The 20,614-nt window shown below is 35.6% G+C and overlaps 1 protein-coding gene and 1 non-coding gene across 4 annotated transcripts in view; both read right to left on the minus strand.

The window, feature by feature from the left end:
* Nucleotides 1-427: 427 nt before the first annotated feature.
* CSN7 (COP9 signalosome subunit 7) overlaps nt 428-20,614 on the minus strand; it is a 44,154-nt gene continuing 23,967 nt past the window's right edge. The window contains exons 7-10 of one of the 3 annotated variants that reach the window (XR_016192682.1): nt 10,232-10,350; nt 10,063-10,135; nt 2,671-2,718; nt 428-593 (exon numbers count right to left, since the gene is read on the minus strand). Coding sequence is in view for 1 of the 3 variants with exons in the window: in XM_089232140.1 (XP_089088266.1) it covers nt 2,685-2,718; nt 10,232-10,350 (153 nt within the window). In the remaining 2 variants the exon portion in view is untranslated. Of the gene's footprint in view, nt 594-2,670; nt 2,719-10,062; nt 10,136-10,222; nt 10,351-20,614 lie in introns of all 3 variants that reach the window. The other 2 variants (XR_016192683.1, XM_089232140.1) reach the window with 2 other exon arrangements.
* Nucleotides 5,042-5,113, minus strand: TRNAA-AGC (transfer RNA alanine (anticodon AGC)). Its single transcript has one exon. It is a non-coding gene; the product is annotated as a tRNA-Ala (tRNA).

The raw sequence follows: 20,614 nt of genomic DNA on the forward strand, positions 1-20,614 counted from the left end.
CCTGGGAAGGGGGCAAGAAGAAGAGAGATTGAACTTATGTATACATTTTTTTATATTTCTTACACCAAAAGTCTACTAGAAAATCAAAAGAAATTGACTCATTGAAATAGGGAACCCGCTGAAGGATGTGACAAGCAATTAGGTATAGAAATTAATTTCAGCAACCCAACAGCACTGTTGTACCAGAAGGGTGATTAATCAAGAAATTTTCTCTTCAAGAAGTTTTTTTAAGGAGGATTCTGGCAGTTACATCATCGTAAAAAAAACCTGCACTGAATGATTATTTTCTCCCATACCTTATATGCAGATTCAAACCCCTAAATGTCAAACCCGAGGGTGTTGAGTAGAGTGCTCAGCTACCTTTAAGTAATGAATCTACCTTGAATTTACAGAAATATACATGCAATGATGACACTATCAAGAGAAGTTATCAAAAAAGAAAAAATCCGAGTGATTTATTTACAAAATATAATTTACACTATGCATATACATAATGCCTTCGAATCCAGTTCCATATAGAAATGGCAACAGCAACAATGCATCACTAAATGAACCATATAACTGAATGAGAACCAGCAGCTTTTCTTCATGCGCTGAAATTTGTACAAAAAGGAAACATTACCTCTATCATACATTTAAATATTTTGCATGAATAGGCACACTGGCCATTGAATTAGAAACATCTAGTAAATTTCAATGATGAAGAACAAAGCCATGTTTATGCAAATTAAATGGTTTGTATGTAAGAGCATATGTATATAAGTGAAAAAATAAAGATTCAAATTCAAAAGTACACTTATCATCAAAGCTCGTGTTTTACGACCTATGAGTGCCAGAACAGAATAACTAACTGGTATCTCAAAGGGGGAGAAGATATAGTTTTAATTGCTCGAAGCAGAATCCATAATCTACTTCCCAACAGCGTACTGTTTAAGAACCATCACTATCTTATCAAAATGCTTGTGCAATGATAACACAAATCACAAGAAGGTAAAAATATTGCAACTTTCTCATGAAAATCCAGCAAACACACTATTGAACATTTAAAATTTTTTATGGGCATAATATGAACCAAAATAAGAAGTAACACAATTTACCGGACAGTTTCATTATGTGAAACATTTTTTTCACACAATCATTCTAATCGACCGAGATTCATATAGAATTCCTTGATTTTCCGCAAATTGGCAGTTTGTAATTTCCGCTAGGAAATTGGTTGAGAGATATGATGAGAACTCAGCAAGGAAATTATTACATAGATAGAATATGGTGATTGAATCATCTACCATCTGTTTTTGTTACAATCAAACACATATAGAAAACATGTTTTCATTGGGAACAGGTCGCTATGCTTGTTTATGTTCATAGATTTAGATGGCTTTGACCCCCTTTTGTACAAGCTACCACATTTGGAATCTAGTCTCACGATGGAGTTGCGAAAGCTTTTCATGTAATGGGATGGAGGTTGCTTTCTAAAAAAAAAAAACAGTGGCAGCAAAAAACAACAAACTCAATATTTCTTTCTCCATTATTTTCAAGTTTTTATTCTTTCTATGTTGATATCAGAATAATTGAAAAACCAGCAATATGATTCCCTAATATGGGAGCCCTGTCTAAATCCGGAAAGTTGGCAGCTCTGCAAATAAGAATAAACTTTAATGAGAACGCATCTCTAACAGAACAATGCGCAGGGAGAATCAGAAGACAATAGATTAGTCACATGCCTGTTCAGAAGCTTCTCCTTTCAGGGAAGAATCTAAGTTTGCATGCAGTGACACTAAACACGGCATAACCATAAACTATGACTAAACTGTATATGCACCTCACAAACGGTGTCTGCCTGAAAGGTTGTGATGATAAATGCTGATCCCTTCCTCCTACAAGATGGTGCATGTTTGCCCTGCTAATAACTGATGTTTCGTGGATGACAGTACTTCTGTCCATAAAGCAAGAATGTTCAAGCATAGTTCTCTAACTATGACAGTGAATCCCAACATCTCCCTTGGCCAACATAAAGCCCAAATCTGAATACAACACCGATCTGCATTCATAATTTCATCTCTGGCAAACCTAAATATCTATGTCATAGTAATCTATTTAATTAGACATAATATTATACAGTGGAACCTGTGTGAAATGGAACATCAAATAATGGAACTGAAATAATATTGTTTTAAACAGGTTTTCATTTCACAAAGGTGCATATCAAAGCACTAATCATCGATGGAATAATTTTTTGATTCCGTTCAGTGTACTTTATACTCCTGTAATTTGTAAAAAAAAGTTGAAGCTAGCTGTTCGATAAAAATCACAGAAATTTACATGTGAATAAGTCTTTTGAATTTTTTTATGGCTCTAGCCAAATACCCAAATTTCAAAACTTTCATACAAATGGGAATATTTGTGGGTATGTCTTTTTTGAGACCAATCCAATGTGTGTGAGACTATTAATTCTAAATTTGTATACTACTTCAGAAATGACTATGCAAATTTTTACAAACATTTGTGATTATATAAATCAATTTCTCGATGCTTATGGAATCGGGAAAAGCATGCTAGGGCTAGTGCAAATTAAAGTTCAGGACTAACAATAAAAGTTCAACAAGAGGGAGAAAAAAATGATTGTATTTAAACTTAAATTTCCAATTTTAGAATTCAAAATTTACTCACCAGATGCAAAAGACTTATGACTTAGGCCAAAATCGCCCAGACTTCACCCTGAAAATGTAAAACGTAATTATTTCAAGCAACTAAAAAAGGTACAGTGAAATCTTGCTACAACGATACTCGATTATAACGATAAATCCCCCTACAATATTTTTTAGAATCTTCAAATTTTAGGAACTGCATCTAGTCTAATGTTGAATTCCTCTTGATACAACAATATCCTTGATATTGAAAGATTATGATAGATCCCTCTACAACAATATTTTGAGTGGATATCTCAAAACCGCTACAATGATACTTTTATATTTCACCCCAAATCACTTTCAGTATATTTTTAAATTTCTCACCCAGTGTTTGTCTTTTCGAAGGCCTTCAATAACATCAGTAGTTTGTATTATCTACCCTCTGAAAGTGTTAATGAAGTTTTTGTGAAGCTACTTTTTGTATATTGCACAAAAGTGTTGTACAGGAAACTATTTTACAGGATATAACCACTAATTGAATTTTATTCATAAACTCAATTAGAATTCTTTGCTCAGAATAAATACTTTCGAATGAATTTTATTGCAGTACTAACAACACCGATTCAGAAGAAATGGCAATAGCAGTTTTAATTTGGTGGCTCCCGATGGTGATATGCTACCTCTCAATATAACAATATTTTTTCGTTGGTCTGAATAGTATCCTTATATCAAGGTTTTACAGTATACAAAGACATCTTTTAATGAATGTAAATTACTAACCAAATTGTATATTTTAATACACTAAACCAGGGGTTCTCAAACTTTTTCCATCTGCAGCGCCTTTCCCACTATTGAATGCTTATCCGTGAGCTTCCCAGAGCTGTTTAACAAAGAATATTTTTGAAAAACCTTTGTCAGGGTTGGCGTGGAGCAATGACCCTGACAAAGGTTGGATGTACACCAGGGCGCCGTGGTGCACAACTTAAGAACCCCTGCACTAAACTATATGCACCATACATGAACCTTGCAAAGCTGTCTTTAGAATTTCGCCCAAATCGGTACATACCGGAACATATTGTGTATGCATATGTATGACCTTAACATATTTATGATGTCAATGTCATGTACGGTTGGTGTTCAAGTGCTGCTGCCATCTTCTTCCAAATTGGAAGTGATAGTGCATGAGCGAGTAAGTAAAAGAAAGATTAATCAAGTGAATCAGGCAGTCAGTGAATGAACAGGTGAGCAAATGAGAGTTTGACTGAGCATATGAGTGAATGAATAAGAATAAGCAAATGAGAGATTTAGTGAGCAGGTGTGCAAATGAGTGAGTGAGCTGGGGAGTCACTTATACAGTCACGCACACATATGGCAAATCACTATCATTCATAGTCATTCATTCACTAGCTTATTCGCTAGCTCATTCAACAATTCATTTGATCATACACTTAATCACACATTAACTTCCTTGCTCAATCACTTGGCCATTCACTAACTGGTGATAAGTTGTTAGTAAATTGTTTGCCTGTAAATTTTTTTCATTGTGAATTTTCCTATCAGTGAATTGCGTGGCAGTGCACTGTGCACATTCCAACATGCACCATTTCGTTGGAAGTTCCGCAGAAGAATATGGACAAGGTGCATGTGTGGTTTAGTAGTGGTCAAGAGGTAATAACGGACACTGGCCACTTAATTATGTTTCACAGAATAAAACATTTCATTGTAATTTGGCGTAATGCTGATAAGAAAAAGCATGAATGCTAGTTGTTGTTGCCTATTATAATTTCGCTTGGGAAACTTTAATGCTATATATAGTATATTCCATGCTTTTTTTTTTCCTGCTACCACTACTCTCAGTTGATAAAGTGTGGGTCTAGTCTACTCAACCAGTTTAAGAATTTGGCATCAGAAAGCAGATTCGAACTCTTTTTCAAAAGAATTTGATAAAAAAATATGTAAAAATTAGGGCTAGGAATATATAAAAAAATTTTAATTGATTAATCAAATTTTAATAGAATATTTTTTATTGTTATCCAGGGTGTCCTGCGAGTGCTAATGTGGCCTTTATGTAATCAACCGCCCGTCATAGAGGTATGATTCCAATTTGAAAAATGCTCAGAAGCATTCAAAAATGACCATGAATGAGTTTTGAGAGTGAAAATATAGTATCACAAAATAAAAAAAATCTAAATTTATATACAGTTCTCCTGTCCTCTAAAATTGGAAATTTTTTTCAATTGGAAAGCTGTTGCTCTGTATCTCCTGATGCCAACAGAAAAAATTCCATGTTTCTAAGTGCAACATACCCTGAGAAATTTGACTTCAAATACAAGATATACAGAAGACTGGATGTTGTGAAGATATTTATTATTTGAGATGTTAATTTTTTAAGGAAGGAAAAAACTCATCTCTGCCTCTACCGGGAGTCGAACCCAGGTTCCTCGATTGCTGGACGAGTGCTCTGACCACTAAGCTACAGAGGAGATAGAGATTTTCCTTCGCTAGAGCGTATATATGCGTCATATTGACTTCAAATATTGAAGAAAAGTTGGGGAGAAAACAACATAAACTAATGGACAATGTTCCTTTCCCTCATTTAAACTACTACTTCACCAAACACCAACTCTGGCCATATCGCTATATTGCATAGCTGCCAACTTTTGAAAATGAAAATTCGGGAGATCTTCGCGCAAACCCGTATTTTATGTAAAAACCACTCCCTAATAAATACAATAGGGATTTTCCAAACATAAAAGTTAAAGCGTAGGGATTAAAATCCCTACCGAAGTCAAATTAAAATAGGGATTTTACACACGTGGAAGTTAAACCTTTGGGAATAAAATTCCTACGCAAAAAACAAGTGAAATTGGAGGCCAAAACTTCAATGATGTAAAAATAAATATTGTGTTCAATCAGAAACGCTGTGAACAAACATTCTGCGCGAATGACCCCAAAATCATCGGAAGATGAAGGAAAACACCGTCAATTTTTGAAGAACACTGACTTTTTGTGACACTTGGCATGATGGAAGTCTTTCCATGACCGATGTTTATGTCCGTAACACAACTTGTACCAAAAGGAAAAGTCGGCCCTCTTCTGGAACGTTTGATGAAAGGAAATTCATCGGAATAAGTATCTTTAAAATTGATTAAATATGTTTTTGCTTATCATTTTGCTTTCATGCTTTGTTATATCGCACGTACGTAACTTCAACAAAAGAAATTTTGACCATATGCGCGTCACTATAATCTTCAATTATTATCCAGGACTATTGGCTGCTAAGCCATTTTCCTGCACGATAAGACAAACAACTTTCTTGTTACCATCAGAGGGTTTGTAAAACTTCCTTAAAAAGGGAATTTCCCCATTTACGACGTGTGACGTTATTTCGAAAGGGAAAAAAAAGATGCTTCATGCCCCACAAGAAATTCCTTAGAGATCGTTTTCATAAGCGGGGATTTTTTTAATGAAGTAGGGAATTTTTAGGGACAATTAGGGATTTTTGTGATTTTCGTAAAAATTCGGGAGATTTAAGAACTTTTCGGGAGGTCGAGCGATGAAGCTAAAATTCGGGAGATTCCCGAAAAATTCGGGAGACTTGGCAGCTATGATATTGTAATTTACTGCCATTAATGAGACGGGTTTGAAATGAAGGCACTGTCTATCGGTGGTCGCCTCAAGCTCATTAGGGAAAATATCTTATTTATATCCTCCCTCAAGTCCTCAGCTGTCCTTCCCTCAACTTTACTCAGATATTTTAGGTCAAACATCTCAGCGAGTATTACACTTAAAACTTGAATTTTTTTTTGTTGGCCTTGGGAGATACGGGGCAACAACTTTTTAATTGGAAGTTAGAGGACAAGGGAACTGTATGAAAATTTAGATTTTTTTGTTTTATGGCACTGTATTTTCTTTCTCGAAACTGGTAGTGATTTTTGAACGCATTTGAGCAATTTTGAAATTGGGACCATACCTAAACGATGAACGGTTAGACATAAAAAGTCATATTAGCACTTACAGGAGGCACTGTATAAACATTAATAGGTGCTATGAAGATATATTTTATTCTTTTCACAACAATTTGGAACACATAGGAAAGGATTAAGAAATTAAGGCTGCCCACTTGAAGCAACTTAATTTGCTGAGCATAATTTCGTCAAAACCGACAATTTCTTTCACTTGGATCTTGTTCTTTTTAAATCGGTTATTTTAGGTTACTCATTGATTTCGAAACTATTTTCAATCATACTCTTGCTTGTTTTCCTAGAAAATCCTCCCAAATGGTATGTGAGGAGAAGAGCCGATGCTTTCAAGAATACGAAAAACTACTGTTCATAGTGGAGACAATAAAATTTAGTCTTGTTTTCTAAAACTCCCATCAAACTCAATTTGAAATTGAAATAATCAGTTCCTGTTGAATCAACTAGTCAAAAAATTTGATCAAAATATTGATTCAAATATTTTTAAATATGTTCCCTTATCTAAAATGTTATGCATACAGACCTGCAAACCTTCAGAAGGTAAAAATCCTGCAACTTCCTTACAAAAATTCAGCAAAAGAAATCTTTACTTTGCATGGCAATATTTATGGCCATAAGAAGAACTAACATAAAAAGTTAGGTGACCATATTACCCATACTTTGCAGGATATTCTAATATTTTTCGTCATCATTTGCTGTTACGCTATTCTAAAGAAATGTTGATTTTTTTTCGCTACATTTCCTTGAATTTCTGACATGTACTGGACATTTTTGTTGTGCAAGTTTTTTTTCTGTGAAATAATTATAATCAATCAAAATTTATAAAAGCCCCTCAATTTTCCTTTCATCAGCAATTTTTAGCAACACATTAGGAATTTTGCGCACAACTGGCGATATCCCGTATTCCGGTATATAGATTCCAATTTTCCGTAATTTTCGCTATTAAATATGGTCAACATACCTACTGAATCATCCACCAGCCATCTTACAATCAAACATGTACAAAAAATAAATTTCATGCCATGTGTGTTCATGATTATAAGTGTGGACAGCTTTGACCACTGGCATGGGTACTGCGCCTACAGTTCAGAAAGAGTCACACGAGCTTTTCAATAGTGGGGGAGGAGGTCACTTGCCAAAGAAAAGAAACAGTTGCAACGAAAAACAACAAATTTAATATTTCTAACCTTTAAAATTTTGAAGCATTTATTCATGTTGATGGTAATAATTGAAATCCAGCAATATAAATTTGTAATGAGGAAGCTTCGCAAACATTGCAGAAATCTGGCATTGCCGGGATGAATCCAGAAAGTTGGCAGGTCTGTGCAAAGGCACATAATTTGTAAGACATCTAATCGTTTCCTCAAACAAATCAAGGTAATTCACAAACTTTTAATACAAATTTTAATCGAATTGATAGAGTTGATCAACTGAAATTTTTAACTGTGATTAACAACTGATCACAACTGATAACAAGTGACACTGTGATTAACAACTGATCACAACTGATAACAAGTGACACTGTGATTAACAACTGATCACAACTGATAACAAGTGACACTGTGATTAACAACTGATCACAACTGATAACAAGTGACACTGTGATTAACAACTGATCACAACTGATAACAAGTGACACTGTGATTAACAAATAATCGATATTAATTTTATTTTTACCAAGGGCTTAATTTTATTTTTGGGTCAGCCCTAGTAAAAATAAAATTTCAAAATCATTTAATTACATGAATTAATTTAGTTTTTCTTTTCAATAAATTCACACAATAAACATTTAATTCTTAAACTGCAATGCACCTCACACAACCATGAATATTATCTTTGATTATATTATTAACTGAATCAGAAGTCAACCAGTAGTAGAGAATTTTGCTTTCAGTTATATATAAATTTTGTTTTTAGCAACAGTAGAAACACATATTGAAAAGGCTTCTGCAAAGTGGAGTTTATACTCAGTTTGCTCAGTATAGAGTCAAGCATTTTCAAGAACATAACCTTTATGAATGATGGCCGGAAAAGCCTTCGCGGATTAGCTAGATGTATTCAGTTATTTTGCCTAAAAGATGAGCAACTTTTAAGCTCGAGTAATTTACCAGTTTTCATAGGCTTTAGACCTGCTCACAGCTATGGCATGTGTATCATTATTATGGACGCAACAGAAAATTTATCTTATCCTATAAATTACTTGAGGCTGTGCTTTGCTGTGGCAGTCTTACTTTTCCTAATCCCGGCAGAATTTACCATGTTAGCCAATATGCCGTTGGAATCAGGGGACACCAGATTTTTTAATGTTGGAGTCTGGTCCATTCCTGGCATGCTGGGAAAAGCGAGGTTCAATAAGGATCGCATGCATGATATAGTCCTCCTACCACGAGATGAGATTTGGCTACAGCACGTCATGCCATGTCAAACGATTGTATTTTATCCTAGAAGGACATGGCAATTGTGAAAGCTCGGTCACTGATGAACTTTTCTCGATGTGCAATCGTTTTACCAAAAAAAAAAAAATTGAATAAAATCATCTGACGTGACGTGACATGACGCAGCGAAAATTCATCTCGTGGTCGGAGGACTATACATTCAGAAGATATCAATCTATACTAAATACTGAGTTAATACATGAATCAGAATAAAATAATAGTTTTCACTGTAGCAAATGTGTTTTGCACAACAATTCAATAATGGTAATGAAAATGAGTTTTGCTAATTGATTTGATTCAATTATGGCCAATTTAATTATGAAATTCAGGTACTGTATTTTACACATTTTTCTGCTTACTCAAAGATTAAGAAAATATGCTGTCGCTTTAGCATTACAATATCTTGGTTTGAAATGGAATTCTTTTAATTCTTTGCTCTATTTATTCAAACTTTGAACACATAATCAAAATATAAAAATAAAATATTTTGCAGTCTACTAATTTTTCCATTTATGTCATTTAACCAATGGGAACTAATATGCTTAGTATCCGAAATTTGCAATAAACCAAGATTTGTGGCAGCAAAAACAGGCATAAAGCTAGAACCAACACAAAACCAGTTTTTAAACACAAAGGATCCTAAAATGCTCAGAACAGACAAGGTTCAAATTAAACGAATCGATTCTTGGAGTCCAGTTATTTAAGAATTTTCCGAAATCTAGTACTTAAATTTCCTAGCATGCCGGAAAATATGAGTATTCCTGGCATGCGACTAATGCAGGGGAATATAGTATGTTGTCATTCTAATGGAATTATGCCTTTCAGACCACTATAAAACTGGGTCAGGTGAAGTTTTATCCATAGCAATTACTCACAAGAAACTACCAAGTTTTATATAAACAAAGTAACATAATTAGATGAATTTTTTTAACATGGGAGGGAAAAATAGACTGAAAAACTGTATGTACTCAAAACTAATATACACTGTATTTGAAAAAATCTAGCATGCATGTTTACCCTCCAAAATCGAATCCATTTGTCTTTAAGAGCATGTTAGGAATCATGGCAATATCAAGAAAAATATATGTTCCTGTAGATGTGAAATAAAGAGTGGATTAGATTTGAGTAAATATAGTAATTGACACACTATTAAGATTAGCTCATTTAAGACACACACTCAGCTTACATCTTCGGCCTGATTTTCTTTGAAGGCTTGTCCACTCCAGTTCCATCACGCATTTCTGACGAGATTTGCTCTTCTCCGTCTTGACTTTGTGCTTTGAGGTTCTTCTTCACGTTATTAACCTGATATAATCACGAATTCAGAGTATAGGCAAGTGAAAAAGTAAGAGTTCATAATACAGTGAAACCTATGCATAATGATACTGTTACTGTTTATAACGATGAACCTGTCTATAACGATATTTCCTTTGGTCTCGGCGGAATTCTTATTTATAGGAAATAGCCCAAATAAATGCTCAAACTGTTTATAATGACAATCTGTCTATAACAATATTTTTCTAGGTACCAACAATATCATTATAGGCAGGTTTTACTGTATATAATATGTGTAGAACATAACAATAACATGTATTCATAAATAAAAATGTTTCACTTCACTGTTCATTCAATATTTCATTGCACAACATTTGCTCCAACGCACTCACAGCTACACACATAATATGCAGCATATAAGTTGCCATAGACCATTTGATTGATAATTTCAGGTATGCGTGAGGGCAATTTAGAAATGGGTAGAAAATGCCATTTTAAAAATCTATTCACACAGGTCAGTGATGACACATCTCCATTCTGAGTGGATACATCTTATCACAATTTCAAAAAAATAATCTTTTCTCTACTAGCCAATTTACTCACACTTGCTGAAAGTCAAAAAATCAGTTCAGAATCTGATCCTAATATGCTTTGGAGAGACAAGGTAGGCTGTGACTTTTGCCGAGCAAAATATGAATGACTGTCCAAACATTTCCATGTGGATCACAACACGGTATCAGGCAGGTGGCTGCAAAAATATCATTTGTTGCCAATAAAAGAATTTTAAAGTGAATCTTTTATGCAATCTTGTAGATCCAATGAGTCTTTAACCAATAACAAGCCATGCTCAAGCTAGAGCTTCCCACTGTGTAGCTTTTAGAAAGAAAAGAGAGAGTCATAGTTCTTCAACCTCTGCAGCTGTGGTGGTCATAGTGATGGACTTGCATTGCAAGGTCCCAGGTTCGAACCCCACCGTTGCCACAATGGTGGTTGGCTGAAGTTGGTTTTCTATGGTTCCCAACTTCAAGGCAAGATCATAACACATCACTCACTTCACTTCTGAAATATAGATGGCAGTACTGAAAAATCGAGCCCCACACTACATATGCACTCAGACTGTTAGGTACACGCACAGTTACACTTCCGGCACAACTCACTAGTTACTAAATCGCCCATAGATGGTGATAGACCTAAGTTGTGCTCAGTTTGAAAGTCCTTCAACCTCTCATCTCACTTCGTTGTCATAGATAATTTTAAGGCTATGATATTATATATATTTCGTCAATTATCTATGTTATTCAAAAATTTCCCTATGAAAGAGATGCCATATTCCCCCTGCATTAGATGGCATACCATGAAATTCCAAAAAAGGGAACCAACTTTTTAAATGTTGCGGTCCGATCCGGTCCATTTCCAGCATGTCAGGAAAAGTGAGGTTCAATAAGGATCATAATATGCATTTAGCTAATTCAATTAATTTTTAGAATAAAGATATTTAAGAAATTTGCAGAATCCATGACGTGTTTCGCAGCATGCCAGTCTCCCTCACTGTTTCCCGGCATGACGGCTGATACAGGGAATACTGTGTTTACAAGTCTGGTAATCTGACTAACAGTTAATGTTGCATTTGGATTTTTTGACGAGGGAGATGCAATGAAGCACATAAGCTTGGCACCTACAACGTATAGCCATTTCAGATCTTTTCTTTAATGCTCCTTAAAAGATACGAGTCAACTGCTCAGAGAAACTTTTGGAGGAAGCCATAAGCTCACACAATTGGTTTGAGGGCACTATATACAGTCGAACTCTGATTTAACAAATCAGAAGAAACCAACAATTTTATTCATTAAATCAAGACAATAGTTAAATCAGGGTCAAATTGATCAAGAGCATAAACATACTCAAAATGGCAAATTTTAAAAGTTACTTACTTTGGAATTGCTGTTACAATTTATTTCTGACAAAAATTGTAAAAATAAAATATTAACTTAATAATAAAATCAGGATGAATAAAAAATTGCTTGATAAAAATTTGTTTGGTATGTCCAACATTTTCATCAAATTATGTCAGAATTGTCATTTTTCAGTTAACCACAAAACGCTTCCTCTTCAGATGACAAACCATTCTTTGCTTGTCAAGACAGAGCACAAGCATGAAGTAATTTCATTCCTTTACTGAAATCTAAACATGAGCACAGCACAATATTTCATGCAGCATTAGACTTAAAAAATTAGTCACTGGTAACACAGACCAGTGAATACGAGAACCTACTTGTCCACAGACATCATGATTGGTCCAATAAATGAAATCTGTTCTAAATAATAATTTATTTTCCTAAATGTATTATCATTTATGAGAGTGATATACCACTAAGGGGTGCAAAAGTCTATACAAAACATTTGGAACTGTAGTCAAACCTTATTAGGCAGACCTACAAGATACTGACATAACATGAAAGTTCAAGCATTTCCATCCTTACTTCAGAAAAGAGAAGCCAAATGGCAGCATGAACACAAAACAAGCACAACTCAACAACATAAATACGTTGGGGCCACACACACTCAGAACACACATTCTGGCACATGCCGATTCATTAGAAATGCAGTCAAGGAATGTGTATGAGGTGCATGTACAGTTTAGTGGTAGTCAAATCTTATTACTTAAACCACAACTGTTGATTTTACGGCTTTATCAAAAAACACATGTAGAGGTTTAAAGAGGCATTCTTTATCAAATAAAAATTTTCAGAAAACATTTCTGCCAAATATATTTTCATCTAAGAAGATATACACTCAATGGTTTGCTAAGATTAAAAACCGGGGGTCTATTCAGACTTCTTTGTAAAATCCTTTTTTATGAAAATTTTCCTTATTTTTGTGAAACATGTTATTAATTTCATGAAAAATAGGTAATTTTTTAGGAAGTGAAATAATACAAATACAAATACAACGCCACAACAGGCAAATTGCCCAACGAGGTGGCTGACTTAAGAACATCATGGATCCCCGAGCCATTTTTTGGAGGCCCTACCTACTACTGCTACACCACACATGCCCCCCCCCCCGCGGAACCCTCCAACGAATCGGTACGTGTACGTGTAGTGCAACCTGACGTAAAGTTTGTTTCTGTGTAATGCTTGTTATGTGTAGTGCTGTCATCTGCCCCCAGTTTTTCTAACTATGAGTGAAGTGTTATGGTTGAATGATTTACCGTTACTACCGGTTAATCTACTATAAATAATCTTAACCTATCACAAAAGAAATCAAATGCCGAATTTATGGTTTATTCATTTTTATTATGTTTTTCAGACCCAGATTTTTGTGAAGGGTCCGTTTTTCAGATCCAGAATTTTGGGAAGGGTCTGGAAAGCAGACCCAAATTTCAACTGGATAGAACTCTGAAAAATATCGTTTTTATTTTTATTTTTTAACATATTCAGCAAAAAAATAAGGTATTTTCAGGTGTCAGAACTGCCAAGACCAGGGTTCATAGTCATTTTCATAAAAAAATTTGTGACGTTTCCAGGTTTTCCAGTCAAATTTTCAAAAAATTCCAGGTTTTTTTTTAATTAAAAAATTTACATAAATAAAAACTAACAAAAAATTCATTATATTATGAAATTATTTATTTATGTTAATTATAGAATGAAAGATTTCCCTTTTCTGCAATTTCAATGCCCACAAGATTTAAGTCTTTACTGTTTCCTTTGTGACATAATTAGTCAAAGATGTAGTTGGTTCCACTGCATCACAATTCTTTACAGTTTTGCACTTGTAGCAATCGAGGGTTGTCACTGAACTCCTCTGATTTGACATGCTTGGTATGGCTTGTTGTCTGAAAATGGCTATTTTCCCTGATTTCTGACTTTTTTAGAAATTTTTTTCCCTGACTATCCAGGTTTTCCCTGACCCATATGAATCCTGCAAGACAGACAAAAAAAATGACTCTGGAATGTGCTGTCTATGTACCCTCAGGAATAAGGGGCGACAGGAAACACCCACATATTTCTGAAAGACAGAAAAGATAAAAAATTAATTGGATGGATGGATCTTAATTTTTATGAGACTTGTGGTTCGCTATGCACTACACATGTTACCAAAGAACTCAGCCAGACAAAATGGCCCAGGGCCATACATTGAAGACCTCTGGTCAAGGTAATATCAGGATTTGCTGATCCCAGAATCCTGAGATTATGTCTATTTACTTTGTCCCTAAAATGAAAAGTTGCCTTGTCACTGAAAATCTGCCACCCTCTTTATTCACAAAATTAGGATATATTACTACTCATTTGCAAATGAACTGGTAGCTTACAATTATTATTTCACAAATTATTCGGTTATAAAATTGAAAACTATCATTTGTGTCCACCCTGCATATGAACTCAAACTTATGGCATCAGAGTTGTTTAGTGTTTGTGGAGTGCTGCCATCTGTCTTAACCATTAACTTGGCCTATGCACACAACTGCACCCTTTTAATTTCATTATGAGATAATACAGTAAAACCTGTCTTTAACAGAACCTGTATTAAGCAACGAAACCTGTTTTCAATGGGAAAAAATCGTGGTCCCATGATTTCAATGCCAAAATACACATTAAGAAGCATTGATTAAACGAAACCTGTCTAATGCAGAAAAAGAAAAGAAAATTGTACCCTTCAACAGAGAATTTCACACAAATACTGTGAGTGCTTAGCGACCAATAGACCAAAGGATCATACAAAATGTTAAAGTGCTTCGCTGAAGCATGCAATCTATGCTTGCAAATGCGAGTTCTATATCATCCACCCTTAGATTAGCAAAAAACCATTTCTGTACTTGATGTGTTGTTTTGATAAGCCACATGTAATAAAGCAGTTGCTTTCTGAAATTGTAAAAAATTTTTCGAAAAAGAAGGCTTTTCCACGGGAGAAATAAGTGTAAGGATTGAATTTCCAAATGATATGCACTATTTACTCACAACATGCATTTCTTTATTATAAAAAAAATTAATTCCATTTCCTACTGACATAATATTATCTCTTGAATCATGACAATCATGCAAAATTAAGAGAATTTACACATTGTGTCTATGTTCACAAAAAGTACTGAACCAAAGGTACTAATAATGCCACCAAAGAAGTATACAAATATTCAGTGTCCAATACGTAAGCGTACATGTGAGTGTGGGCGGAGCTGTGACCACGGAGAGGATGATAAGGGCAAGAGGTATTTCCCACGATTCGTGTGCTCATACTCAACGACATTCACTGTGTTTCTCACAAGAGTTCGTAAATTTTATAAGCCATCAGGTAAAATGAGTAGCCACAAACCTATGGATGACGGAATGAGATGGAGAATGGTCAGTAGATTGGAGGCAGGACAATCACAAGTGCAGGTGGCTACAGAGCTTGATGTTACGCCCAGCGTCATCTGCAATTTGTGGAAACATTTTCAGGACACTGTATCCGTATCGAGAAGACCTGGATAAGGTAATCAAAGAGCCACGACGACTAATGAGGATCGTTATTTGGCACTTTCAGTGGTTCTTTCCACAGAACTGCTACAGCATCACAGCTCTCACATGAACTGCATGCTGCCACTGGAGCTCGAGTTTCATGATTCACTGTTGCCTGAAGGTTTCATGAGAGAGGGCTTTATGCCAGAAGACCCGCTGTTTGCGTCTTGCACACTGCAGCACACAAGAGAGCGTGCTTAGCATAGTGCAGACAACATCAGCCGGGATACTGATTCTCGACGTACACTCATCTGGAGAGAGCCTGGTACCTGATACCATCCCTCCCACATCAATGAAATGACCACTATGGTGGTGGAGGTATCGTGGTCTAGGCAGGCATCATTTTGGACGGCCACACACCCCTCCATGTGTTTGGCAGAGGGTCATGACTGCTAGAAAGTATAGAGAGGAAATCTTAGAGCCCCTATGTTCAATTTTTCAGGGACACAGTTGGCCCTCAGTTCGTGTTCATGGATGACAACGCTCTTCCACATCAGGCTCACCTGGTCAATGATTATCTGGAAAGTGAGGATATTCGGCGTATGGATTGGCCAGCCAGATCTCTTGACCTAAAGCCTATAGAACATATCTGGGATGCTCTTGAGAGCAGGGGTGCAAGTGCCCCTCATCCATTTCGGAGCAGCAAATTTCATTTTTGGAGCAGAAATTTTGAAAATGGAGCAGAACTAAACACGAACTATATCTGCAATATAAGGAGTAATTTTTCTGTGAAATGCCAAAAGTTTTGCCAAAAATGGTTGGAACAAATAATTATAAATAAATTTCCTTCACAAATTAAAATCCATTTAAATTTTTTCTGAATTATATTTTCTGTCATTAATAAAACGACGAATGATGAATAAAAATTATTACTCTTTTCAAATTAAGCAACATGCATACTGAAAACCTAGGCAGCAAGAATTTCTGCTGCTTGAACACCAAAATCTTATTCCTCCTGATATAGCAAAAAAAGTGTGTGCAGAATATAATAAGAGTTTCCGTGAAAAAAAAAAAAATTGGCTTCTCACAGAATTTAAAGGAATTATTAAATTTAAAAGCAAAATGCAAAAAACGAGAAAAATATAAATACCTTATTTACTTAAAGAATTTCTCAACTTAATAGCATGTTAATAGATTACGAATCACAATTCGCTTTCAGAAGTACAGCATCTCAATGACGATTTTTTTCTAATTTTTTATGCCCTTGAACATAAGATTTTGTATGTCTTATTCCATTAAACATTAAAGCATTGCATGGACAGATTTTTCAATGTTTGAACAGACTTTTATTTATTTGTTAACAATGAACTCTTTTTCACTATCTGTGTTACCATATGCTGAAGATAAAAAAGTCTTCACCAAAACTGGCAAAATTTTGAACTTCGGGCAGCTTTCAAAGTTACAAAGTTTGAATATGTCTGCCCAATATCTATCTATCTATTCTATGAACTGATTTCACTTCTTGTAATTGTTTGGATTCCATTCATCACACATAATCAATAGTTCTGTTGGCGATACAATGTTAAACAACCTCTCAGCAATACGTGAGGGAGTAATCTACCATCCCAGCAATGCACGAGATGGAGTATGAAAAACAAGAAAGGGTGCAAATATTTCATTCTCTCCAACAACATGTTTTGGAAAGGTAAGACATTAATATATATTAGGTATCTCACAGAAGTTATGTAAAATGAGCATACTCCTAGTACAAACTCCTTCCTCTGACTATTGTGAGCATGCTCCTCCCCCACCAATGCAGTGGCGGACCGTGCGGCCATATTGGGCGCCGCTCAAGGAGGGGTGCCAAATAGAGTTGAAAGGGTGAAAAAAGGTTTGTCGACCAAAAACATGTGGTCAGTAGCGCCAAAAAAAAAGGTTCTGCATGGGTAGAGATTTTTTTCCCTCGAGCCGGCCTCGTTTGCCAAATCCGGATTTTTGCGATGTGAAATTGTTACAATCTGCAACCACCGACGATAACCACACGACCGCATAGTGGCTAGATGACAAAACTATGAATATTTTTGCTGGAGTTTTTACAGATTCTATTTTTTCCCAACGATGTCCGAAAAATTTTGGTAATTTAAACGAGTAAACCAATCACCTTTTCGATGTATGCCGTCTTTGAACGCAGGTTGGCAGCCGCGAAATTACCGTTATTTTCAGCATATAACCTATATCCAGCAGGAGAAAAAACTGTCTCCAAAATCGGAAAATTTGGCATATTTATTCAGGGACTTTGATAGAACGCCGGTTATACCAATAACAGTACAGGACTTTATACTTCAAGGTAGTATAACTACTTTCCAAGGTCACGAGATAACGCGATTGTGGTAGATGGTGGGAAGTGAAAAAAAAATTGAAGTTTCTCCCCCCGTATCTTTTTCCGTGTCTCGGAAAGAACGCGTCCCGTGAACAACAATTTCATGCGCCTTCTTCCTAAATTAAGGGTATTTGACGTACTACAGTGCATTAGTGGTACCTCCGCGAACCACAAACAATAATTCAAATGCGCAGGGATTTGGCGCCTTGACGCACCGTGTAGCAAGAGAACCGTTTCGGCGCAATTGGCGCAGCTCTTGCACCCCTGTGAGAGGGCAATTGCATCTTGCCACCCTGCCTCTGAGAACCATCCTGGAACTGAAAACTGTTGCTGTAGGAGTGGGACTGATTGCCAAAGGGACTCCTCAACTGCCTCGTATCCAGTATGCCATAGCACTGTGCAACCTGTCTGACTGTGAGAGGGAACCATATCCCATAATACTCATTTTTGGTTTAATCTCCCAACGTGGATTTTGGACATTCCTGCAAATGATGAGCTTTACTGACAATCATGCGTGCGCACTATGATTTTTGTATGGCACATCTTTCTCTGTTATAACTGTGTATTCGTACCAAATTTCATTAAAATGTGTCCACTAGTTTTTCAGAAATTCTATACAGGGGTCAGCACGGATCATGGCCTCAAAATTAGTGAAAATAGTGACCAAAATGTTTGAAAAAGTGACCAAATAGTGACCGAAATGTTTAAAAGTGACCAAATAGTGACCAAAATTTTTTAGAGAGAGAGACCAAATGGACAATGAATTTTTATTACCAAATTGAATGAATTGAAATTGAATTTAGTTTTAACTTTGCATTTCAATAGAACTCATTGAAATTGCTTTTTTTACATAATAGATAGAAATAATTAAATCAAACTCAAACGCATTCTGCTAACCAGAAAAGTTTTGAATAACTTATCAAATTTATCAACAACTATGAGTGAGAGAATAACTACATTACATCCCTTTTAAGTAACAGCAGCAATGCCTTCCCCCATGTTGCTTTGCACAACCCATCTTAAAATCAATTTAAGCAGGAAAAACTTCAAAGCGGGAAAAATTTTTCACATTCAAAGAAGGGAAAAAAATGAAATAACACAAAATTTGATGAGAGAATTTGTCCCATCTACATTCCAGTGGATTTTTCATTCATGTTATGCTATGAATGACAGTATACAAAATGTACTCAAACTTTTTTTAACTAGTACAAATTTGATTTACATACCTAGGTTTGTATAATATGTTCCAACAAATTTTAAGAAATTTACTTAATGATTAAAAACCATAAAATTAAATTTTTAACATTTTAAATTATTAAATTAAAAAATTACTTAAATTACTGAATTATAAATCATTTAAATTATTAAATTGAATAAAGTATTCAAATTATTAAATTAACTAAATTATTTTAATTATTATATGTTGAGGGAGGGGCAATCCACCCTCCCCCCCCCCAGCGTCAATGGCAGAGCCTACTGATGTATACATGTATATGATGTATATCAATTGTCATCGTGCCACACCCCTAAGACCTTCAAGTCTATCTCCACCTATGGCTGGACTGGGAAAAGTGGGCGAGTAGCGAGTACTATTTTACAGACGGGGGCACCAAAATAATACTGTCCTTGGGTGAGGGAAAAAATAAACCAGTTTTGAAATTTGTAAAAATATATATTTTCCCTTTTTTTACACACAACATACACCCATGGCCCCCACAAAGGGTGGGCTGACAAGGCTCCAGCCCTGGGGCCCGGGAGGATTTTAATAATTTTTTTGTTTTTTCACGCTATAAATTCATCATAAAGGGGGGCCCCGTGAAAGTCTGGTCAGGGGGCCCGTAAAAGATCCCAGCCTAGGGGCCCTGCTTCAGGATGTGGGGGCCATGCATACACCCCTGCAAAAAAAAACACATTTACTCCTTTACCCAGAAACACAGGGGTGGGAAGTGACAAAGTCCATTTCGGAGCAGCAAAATTCAGGATTCTGAGCAGTTTTGGAGCAGCAAATTCAGCAGATATTTATTGGAGCAGGGAAATTAACAAGAATATTTTCGTTAACCCTCCTCCCTTTTCAAAATAAAACTGCACTGTCTTTTGTTATCAAAAATCTTTTCATCAGCTTGTTTTTGGTGTTTCAGGCTTTTGACACATCGTTTGAAAGAGAGGCTGTCATAAAATTTTTCACACCAGTCTATTTAAGATGATTTTTGCTTACTGAGGGCACTATTTGCTGTCTTGAACAGCAGCACTTCAAATGAGCAAAAAATTTTCTATAACTTTTTTATACTCGGAAAGAAATTGTTGCAAAAGGGGGGAGAATTTCGGAAGAATCAACACGACCTTTGGCGATTAAGTACTTATTATTTGGCGAGATTGGTGATCTGACACTCGTTATTCGGCAGTTTCTAAATTAACATTCGTAATTTCTGCTGCTTCCAGTGGCGACTTTTTTTTAAACGGCAACTGACTCGCATTTGCA

The sequence above is a fragment of the Pholcus phalangioides genome, unplaced genomic scaffold, assembly GCF_987345545.1.
Source record: "Pholcus phalangioides strain wild (caught in Gottingen) unplaced genomic scaffold, Ppha-v1.0 ptg000005l_1, whole genome shotgun sequence".
NCBI classification, from domain to species: domain Eukaryota; kingdom Metazoa; phylum Arthropoda; class Arachnida; order Araneae; family Pholcidae; genus Pholcus; species Pholcus phalangioides.